The sequence below is a fragment of the Tenrec ecaudatus genome, chromosome 18 (genome assembly GCF_050624435.1).
Source record: "Tenrec ecaudatus isolate mTenEca1 chromosome 18, mTenEca1.hap1, whole genome shotgun sequence".
Lineage (NCBI taxonomy): Eukaryota > Metazoa > Chordata > Mammalia > Afrosoricida > Tenrecidae > Tenrec > Tenrec ecaudatus.
In genome coordinates, this window is record NC_134547.1 from 21,896,287 (window position 1) to 21,917,146 (window position 20,860).

At 55.1% G+C, this 20,860-nt stretch overlaps 1 protein-coding gene across 1 annotated transcript; it reads right to left on the minus strand.

The window, feature by feature from the left end:
- Window positions 1–218: 218 nt before the first annotated feature.
- On the minus strand, window positions 219–19,551 carry NPHS1 (NPHS1 adhesion molecule, nephrin). The gene is made up of 29 exons (XM_075536914.1): window positions 19,488–19,551; window positions 17,229–17,444; window positions 17,034–17,156; window positions 16,740–16,868; window positions 16,199–16,280; window positions 15,731–15,834; window positions 15,434–15,561; window positions 15,175–15,346; window positions 14,889–15,046; window positions 14,495–14,639; window positions 14,268–14,392; window positions 12,623–12,809; window positions 12,350–12,479; window positions 12,048–12,220; window positions 11,304–11,444; window positions 11,083–11,223; window positions 10,468–10,589; window positions 9,293–9,467; window positions 9,037–9,193; window positions 8,781–8,932; window positions 8,155–8,266; window positions 7,895–8,070; window positions 5,995–6,051; window positions 4,227–4,346; window positions 4,065–4,089; window positions 3,884–3,959; window positions 3,643–3,736; window positions 3,411–3,526; window positions 219–350 (listed from the first exon to the last, which is right to left on the minus strand). The coding sequence occupies exons 1-29, from the start codon at window positions 19,549–19,551 to the stop codon at window positions 219–221; spliced, it is 3,732 nt and encodes a 1,243-aa protein (XP_075393029.1).
- Window positions 19,552–20,860: the final 1,309 nt, after the last annotated feature.

Genomic DNA, 20,860 nt, shown 5'->3' on the forward strand with positions numbered 1-20,860 from the left:
AAACGTTTTATTTGGGGCTTATATGACCATTTCTAAGGCCAACTAGGAGACTTGTACTTCCACACCAGCTTAAGTCGTTTTTCTGTCACTTAGATCCATGGCATCTCCTGAAAATAAGCCAATGCCCTCTCTCGGGTCTTACGGAACCAAGAGAACTGAAGAAGACCGATCGATTTTTCTGTCCTGGGAATGTGCGAGACGGATGTTGAGAAGGGCGCTCACACCAGATGTCCCCTCAGCTCAAAGGGTAGAGAATCAGCTTCCGAATGGTCCAAGTCTCCCGCCACCTGATCGTAGATTCCTCTTGGATCCTCATCCTTGCGCCCCGGCCAGTGGTGGTCATAGAGGCCCTAGCAAGCAAACAGCGGAGTTAGAGCCAGAGAGATGGCCTGAGCCTCGTTATCTCAGTGTTAGCCGACACCTCCCCGACCCCCGCTCAACTTCCCAGGGGAAGCGGGGCAAACGTTGTAACGTTTAATTATGGAACGCTCCCATCACCTTCCTGTAACAGCGATAACCCAGACCAGTCTTCCGTCCTCTCCCATGTTCCCTGCCTTGTGGATTGTCCCACAGGAAGCCCGTTTATAAGCACATCAACCTGCCTCTCAAGAAAGAGGGTAAATGTCAGAGATACGACCAGACCGTCAAAGGCCCATGCGCTTAGCCAGGAACTGCAGGACGCGAGTCATGAGTCAGTCTGATGAATTTCCAAAAAATATTGATCATTAAAATAAAATTTAAAAACAGCCAAAGACACTGCCATCCAGTCAATTTCGACTCGCAGTGATCCTGCAGAACAGAGTAGAACTGCCCTGTGGGTTTCTGAGACTGTAACTCTTCACAGGAGTAGAAAGCCTCCTCTTTCTCCAGCAGAGCGGCTGGTGGTTTCAAACTATTGGCCTTGTAGTTAGCAGCCCAATAGGTGACTACGATGCCACTCAGGCGCCTCATGATTATCGAAATAGTAGAAACAAAAGACCGTGTCAGGTGCCTTTTACTGGAGATGTCCCTGGTCCTTGCGTTTTAGAGTGACAAACATTAGACCAGAATGGCGCCCAGTTCAAGTACGGCCTGCCGCCTCTTTTTCTGTACCGCCAGAGAACAAAGAGCTGTTTCACATTCTCAGATTGTTAGACAAAACCCAAAGAAGAGCTGGTGATTCGTGACCTTACAAAGTGAAAAATTCAGGCTCACAACTTCAGTTCCACTGAAACATAGCCACACTTGCTCCCTCAGCTGCTTTCAAACCAGATGGAGGAATGGTTGTGTGTCGGGCTGCTACCTGCAAGGTCAGCTGTTTGAAGCCACCAGCCACTCCAAGGGAGAAAGAGAAGGCTTTCCACTCCCGTGAAGAGTGACAGTCTCAGAAGTGGGCGTGATAGCAGTGAGTTTGGCTTGGTTCAGAGTTATGACTGTTTTAACGTGACAGTGACAGAACTGCGTCAAAATTGAAATTCTTGGCCCCCAGCTGTCAGAGCAGAAGGTCTGGCATCCTGTGGGGTAGTGGGTGGGGCTTGGGTGGCTGCTTGAACGCCTTTCTGTTGCTGCTGCTTGTGCATTCACCATCTTTATTCCCTCTGGGCTCTCTGCCCCTTCTCCACTCTCAGGCCAGTGGAATTTCAAGTGGCTCTTCCTTAATGCCTTAGCCCCGCGGGGATTTAGGCCTGCCCAATTAGATTATGCCGCCGCCCACTTCACTGCTGGGTTCGACAGGGAGCAGAGACTGGGAGGATGCAACCTTGCTTGCTGAAAGTGAGGGGGATTTGAGGCACTTGTTGATGAAGTTCAAGGGTTGCAGCCTCCAACATGGATTAAGCTCAGTGTCAAGAAGACCAAATCCTCGCAACTGGACCAATAGGTCACATCATGATAAACGGAGAGAAGTTTGACATGGGCCAGGCTTTTGCTGTGCTTGGATCCATACTCAGTGGTCATGGAAGCAGCGCTCCAGTGATCAAAAGACGGGTAGCCTGGAGTAAGCCTGCTGCACAGACCTCTTTAAGAGAATTGAGGAACAAGGAGGTTACTTTGAGGACTGACGTGCAGCTGACCCAAGCCATGGTATTTTCGATCTTCTCACAGGTATATATGAAAGTTAGCCATTGAATAGGGAAGACCGAAGAACTGATGTGTCTGTAGTGTGGTGTTGGAGGAGAACACTGAAAGTTCCATAGACTTCTACAAGGACAAACGAATCGGACTTGGAAGAATGGCCAGAAGGCTCCTTCGAGGCCAAAGATGGTGAGCTTTTTGTCTTATGTATTTTAGACATGTTGTTAGGAGAGGCCAGCCCCTGGAGAAGGACATCCTGTTTGGTAAAGCAGAGGGGCAGGTAAAGAGAAGACGAGCCCCGCAAGGGGATGGATTGACACAGCAGCTGCAACAATGGGCTCAAGCCATTGTGAGCCTGGCGCAGCACCGGGCAGTGCTCTGTTCGGCAGCACTGACTTGATGGCACCTGACAACAAGCCAGTAAGTGTCAGCCTGGCAACTTGGAGCTCCTGGAAAAGAGGAAGCTGTTTTGGTACAGCGCCAGGGGCAGGGTCACTGGGCTGTCCCTAGGATGGGCACCAGGTGGAACAGACTCCCTGGGGCACCTGATGGCTGAGTGAGTGGGGTCCAAAGTGAGCCTCGCTGGGGCCAGGTGGAGGGGAGGAATCCTGGGTCCAAGTGGGCCCGAACACACTTCTATACCTTGGTCTTTCAAATGAATGGGCTCCAAAATGACTCCCCCACTCCCCCTTCCTCTGTTTAACCAGTGGTGTGGAGATGCCTGTCAACACGCGCTTCCCTGGAGTTCGTCGAAGCCGCATTGTAGCCTGGCAGACAGCTTCCCAGTGAAACTACATGGCCCAGTTAGGCGTGGCCCTATTTTCACCAGGGAAATGCGAGCAGGAGTGACTGATGCCATTCATTGGCCCTGGACCGTAAGGAGGACCTCTATTTGACCAGTGGCTAAATCCGTTGGCAGCTGACAGAAAGATTATATGTTCACGTGCAGCAGTCTGCTTCTGTAAAGGTTTACCACCGGTGGAAGCCCACAGGGCAGTTCTAATCCGAGTTGGGATCCACTCGATGTCAGTGGGTTTAGACTGTGGGTTGTTTGGGGGGGAGGGGTGCTGACCATTAGGCAGGGTCATGTCTCCAGCACATTTCTGGTTGCCAGTGACCTGGTTTGTTCTTGTAGAGGAGGACAGTCGGCCAGGGGAGGGTGGAGGAGTGAGGCAGAAAGTACTTGATCCGAAAGAAGCTCCTTCAGCAGGGCCCTTGGCCTCCGGCTGCTGTCAGGAAGAGGCGACCTATTCTCCTTCAGCCAGTGGATGACGGCAGGACCTCTGCTACGGCAGAGCTGTCAGGGTGGGGTCCCAGCGCTGACCAGGAAAGACTTTTGCTAATACAAGTTTTCTTACCATCTGTACTTCATCGTAGAGGGCTCCCCATGTCCCAGAGGGGGCATACAGTTTTTCCACTTCATCATAGAGGGGCCCAGGAAAGGCCATGCCTTCATCCACAGGTCCTGTGAAGCCTAGAATCAAAGGGAAAGCCAGGGCGGGTACAGGCAGGGCACTCAGTCCAGATGTCCAGGGTCTCTATGGGGCAGGGGCGGGGGGAGTGGGGGCGATCCTGATGTCCATGACTCACCTCGGAGATACGGCCTTTCCTCCAGCATGGGGGGCAGCTGGGGACTCCAGTCCCTCATGGAGTGGTAATAGGGCTCTACATCTGCTCTGCTGACCTGGCCCCCCCAAACCCAAACCAAACCAAACCATGATTTCCATCCTCTGACCCCATGGTCCCTGGAAAGGGCAAGATAATGATTGATCTTAACCGGGCAGTGTCCTGTCAGCCCCGTCGGTGTGGCGGGAGGAGGCCATCCACTCACCGTGGAGCTTCGAGTGTCGCGGTCTCCACTCAGTTGACTGTCCTCGTAATCATTTCCGACTCGGTCCTCCTCTGACCTGCCAGGATGGAGGTGTGGCGGACACTTGCTGACCCTCGGTCCCTTGTCACCCCACACCTCCTCCCTCAGACCCTTCTTTACAGTGTGTAATCTTCTTCCTCACCCTGCGTCTGTCTTCTCTGAGATGCCTGTGGGAAATAGGAGAGAAGAGGTCAGAGGCTCCTTTTGGTACACGGACCATGGAGAGACCTTCCACATGCATTGCCCTTTGGGCTCCCCATCACCCTCAGCCCCCCATCCTGGCCAGGGAAGTTGTTCTCCTCACGTTCAGCAAGTTGCCTCCGTCTCCACTTCCAGAGGAAACCCCCGATGCAAGAGGCGTTGGAAAGCAGCAGGAGGCTCCCCACAGCCAGCAGCATGGGCAGCATGGGCAGTCCCGGGGGTCCTGAGGGCAGGAAGGCACTCAACAGTGACCACAGGACAACCGACCCTAGGCCCTGAGAGGGGCATCAGGGGAAGGACTGTTCCTGACCAAGCAAAGACCGTCTGAGGCCAAAGAAGCCAAGAAGCAGGCATCTCCATGTCCACCCTTGCCACCTCAGGGCAGGTAGGTGAAATCAAGCAGAAACAGTAGGTTCGGGCAGAGTAAGCCGAGGTTAAGGCCTCTGTCTGAATGTTGTCTGCAGGCTCGGCATGGAACTTCAGTCCCTCTTCCTTGTGGACCAACTTCCATCCTAGCCAATCTCCAGCCTGACTTCTCGACTGGGTGGCAGAGACCAAGACTGAGCATGCGCAAACATCTGCTCCCCATCAGTGCCTCACGGTCTACCGACGACACTCATTGTCTTTGCCCTCCACTCCCTGCCTGTGTGACTCAACCAGGGTCCCCTGGGGTGGGCAGACTCCAGCCTGGCCCAGAAGCACACCCTCCTCCCACAGCGATCGGCTCAGAGTCAGGCATTTATTTGACCCAAAGCAGAGCTTCATCCAGAAGAGGGCAGTCGTTCCTCTGCTGGCCTCTAAGAAGCGACCTGAAGCCGGAGCTGAGGCAGGGCGTCTGGTCTTTTAGGGCAGACGCTGAGAAGGGGGCTGTCTGTCTGAGATGAAGCCAGGGTGGGAAACAGGTCCCCGTTGGGGTTTTGAGCACCGGCGTCCCCTCACATTTGACTTTTCAATCGCGTGAACCGAGCAATCCTTGTTATTGCTGACCGCAGCTGCGTTTCTGTCACTTACAACCTTCTTCTTGGGCCCTGAGCGGGATTGTCTGCAGGCTGTCGCCCATAATTCCCTGCACACACTCTCTCTCTCCCTCCACACTCTTTTGCAGTTGCCTCCGACATTGACTCTGACCGGTAGCATGGATGGCAGCGGAAAGCCCCAAACCCACACGCAGACCTGCCACGGGGACAAAGACGCCACCGGACTCCCTCGGACCGTGCACCAGATATGTGACTAGCTTTGTCCCCTGACGGAGTGCATGGGACAATGGATCTGTGCGGATGCCGTGGGCTTCAAATCTAACTTCCCGCCATGTGTCTTCCCATTTTTAGCTTGTTCTAGTGTTTATTATTTTTGTTTCCCCTTTCAGTTGGACTGAAGCGGATCTGTCTTTGGAAAACAAGTGGGGCATGAGCAAATGAGACGGAAAAAGGAACCGGGCATGTGCTGATACATCGGACTTGTCCTCTATTGCTGCTCTGGGTGCTCCGTGAAAAAACCAAGGGGTGCTACGGATCGCCTAGAGGCGTGTGGCCCAGTTCCCTCTGTTGTCTGAACCAAGAGCCAGGTGGTTGCCAGGCATGCGAGGAAGATGCCAGCTGAAATGAGTGGAGCCAGCCCAGCCCAGAAACGTTCCACCGGAATCATAGAATCGAATCATGAGAAATTACAAACGCTCGTTGCTCTAAGCTTTTGGGGTTGGAGCGCAGCAAAAGCTGGGAGGGAAAAACTGCCTCACGTTTGGGCAACAGGAAGGGCTAAAGTTCTAGGTGGATGACTGCAGAGGTAGGGCTGGTCTTACAAGAGGAGAGGAGGTGGGGCTAGAAACTAGAAGGTTCTATTTGCCCCCAAGCAGGAGTAGGCTCGGTACTCACTGGCAGGCTGCTCTGTGGGAGGCTGGTGGCCCGGTTCTCCAGAAGGCTGATCCAGACCTAGGAAGAGGATAGATAGAGATTCCTAACAAATCCCCAGAAGCTGGGATATGCCTTAAATCTTTCTCAGCCTTCTTTGAACTGTTTCAGTTCACATAGGGTTAAGACTTATGGAAACTGGTTCAAGGCTTAGAAATATTTCAAAGATAGCTGGGGGTTGCTGATACGAATGGAAATACAGTTAGCAAAGCGAACGCCTGCCCTAAGAATAATGGATGACTGACGAGTGTTTTATGGGGCGCAAGACTCTTTTCATCTTGGGTTTAAAAAAATGTTGGACTTTCAGAAGTTCTTAAAAGAGGAAGAGATGCTAGAAGCGGTTCTCAACCTGTGGGTTGCGACCCCTTTGGGGGGGAACGACCCTTTCACAGAGGTCTCCCGATTCCTAACAGTAGCAAAATGACAGTGATGAAGTAGCAACGAAAACAATGTGATGGTTGATGGTCACCACCCCATGAGGAACGGTGTGAAAGGGCCGCAGAATGAGGAAGGTGGGAACCAGTGCAGAGAGGTGAATGCAGTGTGCTACAGGTGGGTTTGCAAGGAAGACTGGGACGGGAAGGACCTACAAGAAGTGAAGATTGTAGGTAGAAGAAAGGGTTTGCAGAAAGAAGACAGAACAGGAGGGCTTTCGTGGGGCAGAGTAAACAGAGGATGAGTGTGGCCTGCCCCAAGGGTTTGGTCAAGGCCACGTGTTCTTACATAGCATTGATTTATTTTTTGTGACCGGGAGCCCTGGTGGCTGAGTGGGTACGCACTGGGCTGCTAACCTCGGGACAGCAGTTCGAACTCACAGTACTGCTCTAGAGGAAGGTGAGTCTTTCTGCTCCTGAAAGTTTGACAGCCTTGCCACCCCTCCAAAGGCTGCTAAGAGTGGGATCAACTGGAGGCAGGGGTTTGGGTCCTGCTCAGAAGCCCCGGTGGAGAGTCTCAATGTCAAGAAAGCCTTCAGTCTGTGAAGTCACCCAGCGGTGAGCTAGCAGAGCTGGAATGTGAACCCAGGCTTTAGGGAGCCACAGGTTGACCAGGTGACCGTGTGCTCAGGAAATTTGTCCATTTCATCTAAGTTGTTTTAAGGTATAAATTTGCTTTTTATCTTGCCAAATTATTCTCCGATAATGCCGGTGGGACCTGCAGCAATATTTCCGCTTTCATTCTGCTACTGGTGATTTGTGTCTTGTCATCCTGAAGAAAGATTTCCCCATGTCATTGATATCTCTCTCTCTCAGCAAGCGGCTTTTGTTTGCTTTCATTTTTCTCTATTGTGTTTTGGGGTTTTGGTTCTGATTCTTCTCTTGTCTTTACTGTTTCCTTCCCTTGTTTATTTTGGGATTAGTTTGTTCTTCTAGCTCTAGTTTCTTAACGTAGAAATGTAGAGTGTTGATTTGGGAACGTTCTTATCTAGTCTAATAGGAGGGAGCTTCAAAAATGCATGGGAAAATGAAATACAAATATGCAGAATTTTCCCGTGACCTTTTAGAAGACCCTTTCATACACAGAAGCACCGAATGCTAGCACTTTCCCTCTAAGTGCGGTTTTGGCCGCACCCTGCCCTCTTAGAGGCTGTCTTGATTTTCATTCCATTCAAGTCATTTTCTAATTTCACTGTGTCATTAGTTCCATTCAGACGAGATGATGATTAGAAACTGGTCTGTGAGTCCAGCTGCCTGGAATGCCATCTCATGGTTTCTTCTTCCTAGCTGTGTGACCTTAGGCAACTAGCTTAACTTCTCTGGGCCTTGATTTCTTCATAGGTGCAATACGATTAGTGTCTAATTTGCAAGACCATCACATGAAGTCTCTGAAGAATTCTCCAGACCTTCCCAAGACTATCCCTTCTCACCTGGAGTGGAGACCTGAGTCCCCTTGTCAGCCAGCCCACTGTCCCCCAAGGCATTACTGGCCATCAGCCAGATCTTGTAACGTGTCGAAGGCTGTAGCCCGGTCAGTATGAAGGTGGTGGCCTGGGGTGGGAGAACATCCATGTAGAAGTACCCTGGCATCCCCAGGTCCTCGTATCTGCATGAAAAGGAAGACGGCTAGCTCCGGGAGGGATCTCAGCCCTCTTGGTTGCCACCTCTTCCTACTTAGACAGAGACCCACCTGACACGGAACCTCTGTGGTAAGCCTCCATCAAAGCCAGGCTTCCACTCCAGCCCTACAGAGTGTGGGGTCATGCTCACGACCTTGAGTCCTGACGGGGGATCAGGGCGGCCTTTGAGAGAAGGAGGATGGGGCAGGATGGGAGTGGTCAGAGAACAAAAGGATTCTGGAATACGCCACCCAGATTTTTCCCAAGAACCATCCTGACTTTCAGGTGCCCTGGTAGTGGAGAAGGTTACATGTTGGGCTGCTAATCAAAAGGGCATCTGTTCGAAACCACAAACCACCGCACAAGAGAAAGACGAGACTTTCAACTCCCATACACAATGGTGGTCTTGGAAACCCACAGGGGCAGCTCTACTCGGTCCTTTCCGAGTCACTATGAGTCAAACTGAACTCAATGGCAGCTTGAGCGATTTTTTCTTGGAGGAAGAAATACACACATGCCTTTTAGTGGACATCTACACTTCCAAATGTTGTTTGGAGAACCATCTCTCACTTTCTCAGGTCACAAGCTCCCAAGGGAGGAGGCTCGGGAACACTTCCAGCCTGGGGTCAGCTAGGGACTTAGGGGGTCGTTCTAGGGAGCAGCCCCTTAACACTCCCACAACCTTATCCCTCCATACTGATGCTGACGAGTTGAATGTTGATGTGGTCCGAGCCGAGGGGGTTGGTGGCTGTGCACGTGAAGAGGGCATAATCCTGGGCTGCAGACACGTTGGCGATGGTCAGGAGGCTGCTGTGGACGCCACCTTGGTGGTATGTGTGCTCCGTGTACCTGAGAGAAGATCAGGCAGGAACTTAAGAGGTGCGGGGAGAGTGGGGAGCTATGGCTGGGTAACAACCAGGATTGGATCTGCGGTGTTGCCTAGCTGGGCTCACCTGGGATCCTGAAGGTCCAGAGGGACCCCATTTTTGGTCCATGTGAAGATGATGTTGGGGACCCCTCGAGCTCGGCAGTGGAGGGTGGCAGAACTTGTGCTGTCTCCAGCTGCAGCGACCTTACTTAGAGTCGTGGGGTGCTCCACCTGGGGGGCGACTGTGATGAATTGAGGGATCAAAACAAGGCATGTGGAAGGACACCAGAGCCTCCCATTGGGCGACCAGCCATGAAGGCAGGGATTTGAGGGTTACCCACATCTGACGACAAGACGAACCAGCCCTCTGGCTGGAGGGGCCACCCCATTGTCCACGATACACTGGTATGCGCCAGCCTGGGCCAGGTTGGCAGAATGAATCTTCAGATATCCTGTAGATCCCTTTGACATATCCTCCATGTTGTCGTCCAGGCTCTGGTCTTCTTCCTCTTCCCCCTAGAGGCCCAAGGCTCAAGAGTTGGCCTCACAGTCAAGCACCAGTGCCAGCATCCCCAGAACTGGGCCGAGCATGGCTCCTTTTCAGATATACTCACCCTCCTCAAAGCTAGGGAAGGAAAATTTCCCTGTCACCCAACAACCCATCCATCTCTCCAACCATTTGAGCAGGAGTCCATCAATTTATCTATCAATCCTGTCAACCACTCACCCTTCTATCTACCCAACCATTCATTCATGCCTGGAACTATTCATCCAGCCTTCCACGCAACCATCCACTCATCATGAACCCACCATTTGTCTTCTTTCTATCCACGTGTCTAGTCGTCATTCTAGCTCTCCAGCCATGCACACCATCCATTCACTGACACATATACCCATAAGCGCATGCCTGTGTTCATTCATTCATCCTGCTACCCATTTATCCACCTCTCCATTGGCCCATCCACCCACCCACCTATCCATCCACTCCATCCATCCATCCATCCATCCATCCATCCATCCATCCATCCATCTATCCATCCACTGGCACATACACCCACAAGTACCTGCATGTGTTTGTCCATTCATCCTGATACCCATTTATCCACCCCTCCATTGACCTATCTGCTCACCCACTCATCTATCCATCCACCCCATCCATCCATTCATTCACTTTCAGAAGACATCTTTCCTCCGATGGTGCACCCATCAATGGTATTGATCTACCATTTCCCCTAATACACCTACCCAGTTGTCTCTCTCATGGGCTCAATTGTCCGTCCACCCACTCATTGACCCACTCATCTGCTAGGTCATCTACCCATCTATCCATCCATCCAAACTACCTATCCACCTACCCACCTCTCAATCTGCAGTTCTACAAAGTTATTGATCCGAGTGTGCTCTCTACATAATTGTGCAGGCGCTCACACAAGTGGTCCCTACTCCCACAGAAGTTACAGTCAAGCCCTTGACCCTCTCAGCCCCCAGCACCGTTCACCAGAGGCCGGGTTCTCACCAGCTTCTCCCAACTGAACATCCCTGGGAGGATAGGATTGGCATCAACGGAGCAGACTATTTCCACGGAACCCCCAACATCCACCTCGGTGGGATCCCGGAGGGTGCGGATGATGGGGGCATCTGGGGAAGAGGCATGGGCTGAGGGCTGTCACTTGGACCCCAACAAGCTGTGGTGGGAAAGGGCCCCAGGTAGTTGAGAGGTATGGTAAGGGTGCCCAGGCAAGCCGGAGGACAGTCACAGTGTGCCCCTTGACCCGGAGCAGTTGGGGCAGGGTTCCCGGGATGGGTGAAGGTCTCCCCCACCTGGGCCCGTGCCTCCACAGTATTTGCGTCATTCGGGGTGGCTTCCAGAATGCCGCGCTAGGGGGCCGCCCCAGTGGGCTTTGCTTTCTCATGAAGAAGCACCCAGGCCAGCAGGAAAGTGTGGGTGGCCCCATCTGGGCCAGGCTTTCCAGAGTGGGAGGGGTTCTAGAGTGGCTGGGTAGCCCTGGGTGAGGGGAGCTTCCCCCGGTGGAGACTCCACAGTAGGAGAGTTCCCCAGGTGGGAGTGCTTTCCGGGGTAGGCAAGGCTCCCTGCGCGCATGGGCAGACAAGGGGTGCAGAAGGAGCTCACAGTGCACATCCAGGCGCACAAACACCTCAGCAGTGCCCTCCGAGTTTTGGCAGTGCAGTTGATAGAGGCCGTCATCCGCGCGCGTCACATTCCACAGCTGCAGAGCCCCACCGGACAGGATGCGATGCCGGGGGCCACCCGCTGCGGGGGAGGCCGGAGTGAGGTGCCTGCTGGGTCCTCCTTCCCCCGGGCCCGCCTTGCCCCAGGCCCACCTGGCGCACCTGGGCTGAGGCGATAGCCGCGAAATGTCCAGTTGAAGGCCTCGGGGGCGGGGTTGGCAGACATAGACACCGGCAGCAGAGCCTCGCCCTGCTCCACCACGGTCACCACAGGGACCTGCTCCCCCAGAGACTCTGGACGGTCTGCGGGAGGGACAGCCCCGGGAGCAAGGATCGCTTTTAAGATGGGGTTCAGACAGCCATTCGAGGTCAGGTCCAGGCTCAAGGATTAACATTGGGGTCACAATAAGGGACAAAAAAATCCCTCACTGTCATTGAGTCCATCCCTTCAGGACAGAATTCAACTGACCCAGGTGGGCAGAACTATAACTCTTAACGGGAAGTAAAAAGCCTCATCTTTCTTCCGCAGAGCAGGCAGGCGGTTTTGAACTGCTGACCTTGTGTTTAATAGCTCTATGCATAATCTACTTTGCCACCATGGTTCCTAATAAGGGACAAAGGTCATAGTTACATTCCAAGTTGAGCACCGGTATAAGGTTCATGATGGAGATGAGAATCCGGTTTAGGAAAGGGTGAAGGTCAGGTTTAAGGATGGAAAAAGAGGTCGAGGCAAAGCCAAGGGTTGGGATGGGTGGTATGCTCAGAGGGTCGGGACAGCAGCGGGATAGGAATGGATGGCGCAGGGCCAGGAGTCAGGAAAAAGGTCAGGGTCAGGGGTGAAAGTGCGGGCAGGGGGGTTTAGGGTCCGCCCTGGGGGCGCGGCCCCGGGCCTTTCACAGCACGTACACAGCACGTTGAGGTGGTAGACGGCGCTCACGGTTTCGCGGAGCTGGGCGCTGTGCGCGCGGCACGTCAGGCGGTGACTGTGGTCTCGGGATGACACTTGCAGAAGGACGCTCCGGGCCGCGGCAAAGCCTTTGAAGGGGGCGCTCCGGGGCCGCGCGGGCACGCCGTCCAGGCTGGGACGAGGCAGAGGGTGGGGTCCGCGCGTACCGATCCAGATACTGGGCGGATATGGAGGGGGCAGGACCAGGGCGCGAAGGGGTGGGGCCTGGGGCGGGGCCCCTCCCCCTTCCCGGTGCCCTCACCTCTCCCCCTCCTTGTCCCAGGACAGGTTGACAGCCGGGTTGCTGCTGACGCTGACGCACGTCAGGTTGACCACGTCCCCGGGGCGCAGCGCCGAGGAGTTGGCCAGAATCGTCAGGTTCGTTGGGGGGACTTGAGAGGCGATCGGAGGGAGCGGAGCTCAGCGAGTAAGAGGAAGGCAGACCCGGGCCCCCGCCTGGATCCAATCCCAGAGCCCCCCCCCCCACCACGCGCACCCTTAGCACCCCCGCGGTCAGACCTGGGAGCGCCCTTACACTGTACCACGAGCTGCGTGGACGAGCTGAGCTGGCCCGCCTTGCACGTGAACTTGGCCCGATTGTCCGACGGACCGGCGATGAGCACCAGCTCGCGGGAGAAAGTGCTCCCCGATTTCTCCACACTTCCCAGCTGCACCCGCCTCGGCTCCTGCGGCGGCCGCGGTTCGGTCACCGTGCGCGAGTCCTGGATGGGGGCGCCGGGGCTGGCTGGGCGTTGGCCCGCAGAGCTGACTGACCCTCCCCGCTAGCCGTGGGGCGTCCCCTTGGTAAGGCCGCCTCCTGCGCTGTCCAATGCAACCCCCTGAGGCCAATTCAGTTCACTGCCGGTGAGATTAGAACTCTCAGCGAACCTCTGGGACAGAGCAGAACTGCCCCCATGGGGTAACTCTTTAAAGTAGAAAGCCTTGTCTTTCTCCCGCGGAGCGACACTAGAGGCCTGCAATCGTGGGCGCCCCTTGTTCGCACAAGGTCCTACTCATTTGCTCCTTGATTAGACCCCTGGAGAAGGCGCCCCATAGGCGGGCACGCAAGGGGTGAACCACTGGGGACAGTGCCTCCCACGCTGGCTCCATACATCCCTGTTTGGGTTGCCTGATCCGACTCACAACCAAACCCACTACCATGGACCCAAAGCGACCCTCTGGGACAGAGCAGAACTGCGCTCCCTAGGGCAGTAATCTAAGCGGGAGCCCACAGCCTCATCTGTCTCTCTCTGAACAGCTAGTGGATTCCAACTGCTGACCTTGCGTTGAGCGCCCCCACCCCCCAACTGTAGCCCAGCAGGTCCCTAGAGGCCTGCAACTGTTGGTGCCCAGCGTCCTTTCTCAGTCTCAGTTCTCTGCTCCTCAAAACCTGTTCCTGTTACAGACATATGCTGAACATCAGGGCCCAGGAAATTCCCTGGAAATCCCAAGCCAGGGATTTAATTTGGCCCCTATTCTTAGTTTGTTATCATAGAATTATCCAGATGTTTCTTTGGACCTTTCCCTACTCCATTGTCTTCCATAGATTTTAGAACCTTTCTCCCAAATTCTCTTTGAACCCTAGTCTGCTACTAAAATCTAGTACCAATGACGGGCATTGTCTCAGGACTGATCTAATTAGAATGGAATTACATTGTTATTCCTGTAATTCCTTGTCTTTGATTCAGAATTTCTACTAGCTCCTTAAATCCCCAGCTTTCCCCAGAATTTTGTCAGAATGTCCTTTAATTTGGTCACCCCAAATTTGCAAATATTCAAATTCATATGATTAAATGATCAATGTTCTAAGGAGTTACTAGTCTTTTCCCAGAACTTCCAACTTTTACTCAGAAAGCCATTGTCCTTTATCTTTGAATTCTTAGTCATTCCCTAGAATTCCTGCCATTTCATCTGAATTTCAGAATTCCCTTTGATCTTAATGGAATCGATGCCTTTTCCAGAATTCCATGCTTTATCCCAGAAGTCTCACTATTTTCTCAGAACCAGGATTCTGTTTCATTCTCATGTCATTTGTTCTTCCAATTCCCTGCCAAACCTCAGACTGTCCAGTATATTCCCCAGAAATCTGAGCTTTCCCAAGATTCCACAAGAGTTGAGAACAGAGGCCTCTTCCTGTTCTCACAATAGTAATCACCCCACAGGCCTTGCTTGTCACCAACCTTCAACCAGGTGAGAGAGGGTTCTGGGTTGCCCCCAATGGCCAGACACACCAGCCTCACTCGAGTGCCAGCCCGGAGACGCTGCCCTTCCAAAGGCCCCTCAATCCACAGCTTCTGAGCTGGATCTGGGGAAGAGGCAGGAAGCATGGTTTTCCTCTTTGGGCCTAGTCCTGGGAGAGAGGTCTCCAAGGTCTAGGGTCCTCCTGGGGCTGGAGCGGTGGCCTCACACTTCACATTCAGGGTCAGCGACTTCTTGAAGGTCTCCTTTGTAAAGGCCTCGCTGAAAGCCTCACACGTGAGGCTCAGACCGTTGTCCTCCCTCCGCGCCAGAAATGTCAGGTTGGACATGGAGATGTGGCCACCATGCAAGCCCTGGCAGAGAGCAAGCTTCAGACGTGGGCACAGAGTCCCCCAGCCACAGGACCACCCTAGACCCCAACGGGGACATAAATGGCACCCTTTATTCTATAAGACTCTCGGAGGTCGTTTTAGCCCAGAACTGGACTTCTAGGCACTGAGCCCCCTTATCCCTCAGAGTTAGGAGTCTGAAACTCAGTGACTTCTTCCCGCAGGCCCTCACTGCCGTCCTCCCTCAGGATCGGGGTAATGTCCCCATCATACCTCCATGACGGTTTCCTCTGTGGATGTCAGCTGCCGCCAGCCCAGCCACCATCTCAGCAGGACTCGGGGGCGACTGGACTTACTGATGCAGCAGAGAGTGATGTTCTTGTTCTCAGCCTGGGATACAGACCCGAGGATGACGACGGCACTTGGGGGGACTGCAGGGACAGATGGCCAAAGGAGACACCCCCAGGCTGAACTGAGACCCAGTAAACAAGGGCTTTGGGGCAAGGTAGGCATGATTAGAGGGGAACTGACTGACAGATGGGCCGGTACCGGGACTCACAAGTGACCTGCAACTTGACCCTACGTTCCTGGGTCCCTGTGGACACACTGTTGTAGGCCTCGCAGCTGAGCCATGCCCCGTGGTCCTCTGGCCGCACCATCATCACCAGCACACTTCGGGCCACTGCCTGGGTATGCTCTGTGCCCCACGGTGTGGGCATCAGCTGGCCGTTCTGGGGACAGGGAGAGTCATGGGGAGCCTTGAGACTAGCTCCCAACCCTTGCTCTCCCCTACCCCCATGTCTGACCCCTGCCCTCACCTTCAGCCACTGCAGTGTGGCTGGCGGGTTGCCCCCTTGAACTACGCATGGTAGCTCCAAGCTCTGCCCTGCTCGCACATGACCCTCGTCCAGGCCTGGCCACTCAATGACAGGGGGTCCTGGGGGGACTGAGGTGTGATAGTCATTCAGGGAGTCCAAAGAGTCCCCTCATCCTATCTGCACCCCACACCCAGCCTCTGAACCTCCGTATCTCTCCTTTGAGTGCCTGTGCCCCCCAGCACCTCCAATCCTGCACCCCATCCCTAGTGCCCACAGCTGGCTCCGTTTGCCACTCACACAGGACATTCATGGTGATTGAGACTTTGAGGGGGGTGTCCAAAGCCGGACTGGACCCCTGGCAGACCAGTAACTGCCCGTTGTCCGAGCTCTGGGGTACCACCCTAAGTGGGGGAAAGATGGAGGACAGGAGTCAGAGTCATCTGAAATCTGGGGGGAGGGGGTCAGGGTACATAAGTGGATATCTCAGCCTCCTACACTTGGTGTAAATCTCCATCCGGACTTTCTCTGGGATCTGACCCTCCCAGGAGAGAGATCTGGAGCATCAGAGATGAGAGGCCCACAGCTGGCCAAAATCTTTATGTTCAGACATTGGGAAGTGAGGTACCTATCAAGATATGGTGAAGAATTGGGTCCCAGGTCTCCAAATGTGGTCCAAGTGTCTATCTTTGAATCCCTGGGACATGAGGTTTCCCTGGAGGAACTGGGGGCCAGGGGTTGGGGAGGAAGGGGTCCCAGCAGTCGCACCTGACTGTGGCCTCTGTGGTGAACAGTTTCTCCTGGGACCCCGAGATCACATCAGTAGAGATATCGGAAATAGTTTGTCCACCTTGGGGTAACAAGAGAGCTGGAGGGGTGCTGTGTGCCCCACAAGGTAGACTCCCAGTCCAAGTCTTCAAGGTGGGAAGAAGGATCCCCTCCCACCTGCTTCTGGAGGACAAGGATGTGGTGCACCAGGTCCATGCCCACCACACACCCTGAGGGCTGGCGTCCTGGGTCTCCTCCTCCCTCCACCCTTCCTGGGTCACCCTGCCACCCGCCACCTCACTTTCCCATCTCAACATTGACAGTAGAGTCCCAGTTCAGTCTCTCCCGGATGCCTCCACACAGATCCCCCCTAGGCCCCACTCCCACCCATCAGTGTATCCCAAAGCCTGTGTCCTTCCTCCAGGTTCCTGTCTCAAGGATGGCGTATTTTCTGGAGACTCCAGAATGGGAGTGTGGGCAGACCTGTGTCTCCTTCCCATTGGGAGGCTCACCCTGGCCCCATTGCTGACCCCCCACTCACTCTGGAGGAAAGTGACGTCAGGTGCTGGCTTTGCGTCTCCCGTCACACAGGTGACCTCATACTCCTGCCCAGCGACCCAGGTAACGGAGCTCCCCGCCTCGGGGCTCATCTGAAGCACCTTGGGGGGCACTGATGAGAACGGGTCAGTCACCGCAGGGAAGGAAACTAGGGCCGTTTACTTTTGAGTCCACTTGCTCATGAAATGAGCCTGTACCCATGGTCTTGGGTGGGGAAAGGGCTGGGCCTCTGAGATCTTGGTCGGGGGTGGGGGGTAGGGATGTCCCTCATCCATACCCAGGACGGAGAGGATCACTGTGGGGGCCACCAGCTCGGGGCCTGTCTCAGAGCGGCCCACCTGGCACGCATACTCCGCATCATCACTGAGGTCAGATGCTGCAATGTGCAGGTGGAATTCACCTGCGGGAGGGGCCCAAGGTCAAGCTCACAGCCTCGGCTGGTGGCTCAGGGTCGCAGACTCTGCTCCCTTACCTCTAGCAGGGTCCCCCTTCAGGTGGTAGCGCGGAAAGCCGGGGATCCTGGGATCGGGGCCCAGAAGAAGTCCATCTTTGGCCCACTGCACCGTACTGCCAGGAGCATTGACTCCACACTGCAGCACAGCTGGGGCCCCCTCCACCACGGTCACGTTTTCAGGCAGCGCCCAGAAGCCTCGGGGAACCAAAGCCGTCATCTGCGACTGAGCCAGGCCTGGGGACACCGCGTGATCAGTCAGCTAGGGCAGGGGACCTGGTTGGGGGGCGTGGGTGGGAAATCGGGGCCACCTGGTCACAGGCCAGGGTCCCACTCACCTGCGGTCAGCAGCACTGTGAGCAGCAGGGCAGCAGGGTTCAGCATTCGCAGGGCAGTGAGTGCCAACCCAGACACGCTGCCTGTGGCTCCCACGCTGCCCATCGCCTGCCTGCTGGGTCGCCTCTCTTCCTCTGGGCCGACTCTCTGGAGCTGTTTCTTTGGTCTCTTTTGGCCTCTCTTCCTCTTTCTGTGGTATTAGCTTCTTCGTGTGTCTCTTTGTCTCTGCCCGTCTGTCCTTCTGTCTCTCCTTCTCTCGTGCTCTGTCCCTCTCCTGCTCCCTAGCAAAGACTCTCTCTGAGTCTCTGTCTCCCTCTGGGTCACCTCCCTCTGGTTTCCCTGGATGTTTCTTCCTAGCCACACCACTTCCTTCTTTTCTGTCAGCCTCTTGCCTCACACAACCGCTCCAGGATGGGTCCAGTGTGATGGTTCTCCTGTCTTTGCCCAAACTGAACTCCTTCTTACACTCCCACCTCCCCTGGGTGCCTTTGGGGGGGGGTCCATCTCTGGCCCAGCAGGCTCCTCCCAGCCCAGCTGGAACAGGAAATTCCCCCTCAGTCAGCAAATGCCACACACATTCCTGGGTGCCTCCCAAGCCCTGGACAACCCAAGGACCTGGCTTGTGCTTGAGATACAGTAGGGGGGTGGGCAGGCCAGCCTGGGGCTATCCTGCTTTACACAACACGGGGAGTGGAGAGCTAGACCTAATGGGGGGACATCAGACTCCCCAGCTCTTCCCTGCCCCGGTACATGACTTTAACAAGCCCCTTTCTCCCTTAGTGCACACCAGCCCCTTCCGTGACATCAGGGACCTCTGCTGGAGAGTACAGGAGCATGCGGTGTGAGAGGGTGGGAAGTGTGGGAGGGATACATGTGTGTGTGAGAGAGAGAGAGAGAGAGAGCGTGTGTGTGCACACAAGCATGGGAGCACGCTGGGCTGGCCCGTGCACGGGAGGGTGAAGGGAGCTGTTGTCTGTGACAGCACACGGAGAGCGTGCAAGTGTGGCCAAGGGTGAGGGTGCAGGGTGCGTGGCAGAGTGAGCAGCAGGGTCCTGGGCCACCATCAACTAGGTGGGGGTGAATGGCAGGGTCCTTGACCATGGGCACCAAGTAGGGGGGTGTCACAGGAAGCCTCAGATCAAATGACTTCCCAGCTCTATTTCTCACAATCTCAACCCAATGCCTGTCCATCTCTCTCTCCATCTGGCTTCCTCCTTTTCTATCACTGCCTCCCGGTCTTTGTCCTCCCCCCTCTGGAGAGCTCAGCATTTCTTCTTTTGATTACTGTATTATCCCTCTGGATCTCTCTCTCGCTGGCCCCCACCTCCACTGTGTCTTGCGTTGCTTTCTCTGTCCTCCTCTCTAGCCACCCTCACCCCTACACTTTAAATCTTTCCCCCAGTCAACCGTGCGCTGAGTCTGTCTTCTCTGTGTTTCTCTCTGCTCCGAGTCCTCCTGATTACCACATCCTCAACGTCTATAACCATATGCTGCCTGGCTTGCCCTCCCCGCTCCAGAAGGCAAATTACACATACTCATCATGTAAGATAGCCTTCTTTAGCCCACATAGTCCTGAGGGAATTGAAGTCTCTCTCTCTCTCTCTCTCTCTCTCTCTCTCTCTCTCTCTCTCTCTCTCTCTCTCTCTCTCTCTCTCTCTCTCTCTCTCTCTCCTCTCCCTCAACCCCCCTCCTCCCCAGATCTCCCTCCTACCCAATCTGGTCCTCTAGGAATCTCCACTGCTTCAATCTTTCTTTGCCCTTGTCCACTACGGACTTCTTGCCCTCCTTCCCCACCACAGCCTCCTCTTTTACTTCCTGGGCACTAGGCTAAATGCAGAACTGGGGAGTCTGTTTTGGGGGCCCTCACTAGATGGGGCTCCTGGGGGCCAGCGGGGACCTAAGGCTATCAATTTCTGTGGCCTTTAATTAGCGCCTCCTTGCCACCAGCTACCCTGGCTGTTTTCCTTCTCAGAGTGCTCCAGGGACCTCCTGCTCTCCATCTTTCCATGCCTGGGGCCCCAGAGAGCCAGGAAGGGGAAGCAATATCAAGTGTCTGGAAAAACAGCCTCCCTCCCTGACTTCTTGCCCAACCAACTCAGGCTCTCTGCCCTGACCAAGCCCAGCAGACGGCACATGCTGCCCTCTGAATCCCCAACACAGGAGCCTGGAATTTAGAGCCCCCTAGAACTAGGAATATGAGGCCCCGGGCCCCTCCTCCCTAGACTTTACAAATTCAGGTCCCCAGCCCTTTTTCCCCTCCAGACTCAGGAGCTCAGCCACCCCACACCACACCACCCCGTCCAACTTCTGCAGATGTTCACTGCCTGCAGCTTCTCCAATCCTCCAGGGCTGCGTGGGGGTGGGAGGGAGATTGGTGCTTAAATGAACCAACCCCAAAGACTTCAGACCAGCTTTCCTGAACCCCAGAGCCTCCCTCCCAACTGCACCGTGCTGCAGGCAATTGGCAGCCCGGCAGAAACCCAGAGTTCAGGCTGTAGTTTTTCGCCAGCAGGAGGCTGACATTCTCATCCCTTACAACCCTGATGGCTGTAGTGGTTACACGCTGGGTTCCAGTTCTCGAGGTCAGCAGTTCAAAGCCACCAACCACTCCGAGAGAGAAAACGGGACTTTCTACTCCCATTAACAGTTACAATCTCAGAACCTCACAGGGGCAGGACTTCCCTGTCCTATAGGGGCGTCATGAGTCGCCATCGACTCGATGGCAGGGAGTTTGCTTTCAGATGTTTTCTTTAGACGCCTGTAAAGACAGCCTTGAGTCAGGCAGAGAAAGCAAGAATAGCAGTCAAGGAAAAACCTGAATGTGGGTGGACTCCTAGACCCTCCAGCTCCAGGACCTCCTGACCCCCAGCACTTCCCTCTGTTTGCCCCGCGCCCCCTCCACCTGTCCAGCCAGCTGCGCAGCGCACAGGCCCGCGGACAGCGTGGGAACGCCCAGCTGCGCTGCCCGTAGCTGTCAGGACAAGCTGCGCGGTTCCCAGCCCCTCCGCCGGCCGGAGCCCAGGCACCGCCGCCTCCCTGCGGTCGCCCGGCAACCAGGCCACCGCGGCTGCGGGGCCTGGCCGAGGGAGCGGGTCCCAGACTGGGGGGGTCCTGGGGGAAGGATGGGCAGGGATGGGGGTGGGGTCCAGGAGGGGTACTGGATGCCTAGCTCTTGCTCCATGAAGTAGTTTGTTTGCAGCGGGAACAGGGCTGCAGAAGACCCTTCGGGGGGAGGGAGTTTGGAGCAGGGGAAGCTGAGCCCTGCTCAAGGGTCCCCGTTGCCCCTCCAGATCCCCAGTGCCCTCTTTGTGACCCGC

Bases quoted from the DNA above. Each gene is read 5' to 3' on its own strand.
- NPHS1 (XM_075536914.1), bottom strand. From the start codon at position 19,551: ATGGAAAGATGGAGAGCAGGAGGTCCCTGGAGCACTCTGAGAAGGAAA. The intron at 15,347-15,433 runs GTGAGGGCAGGG...CCCTGTCCCCAG, and splicing joins CCACACTGCAGTGGCTGAAG to AACGGCCAGCTGATGCCCAC. The intron at 4,347-5,994 runs GTGAGTACCGAG...TCCTGCCCTCAG, and splicing joins TCCCACAGAGCAGCCTGCCA to GACCCCCGGGACTGCCCATG.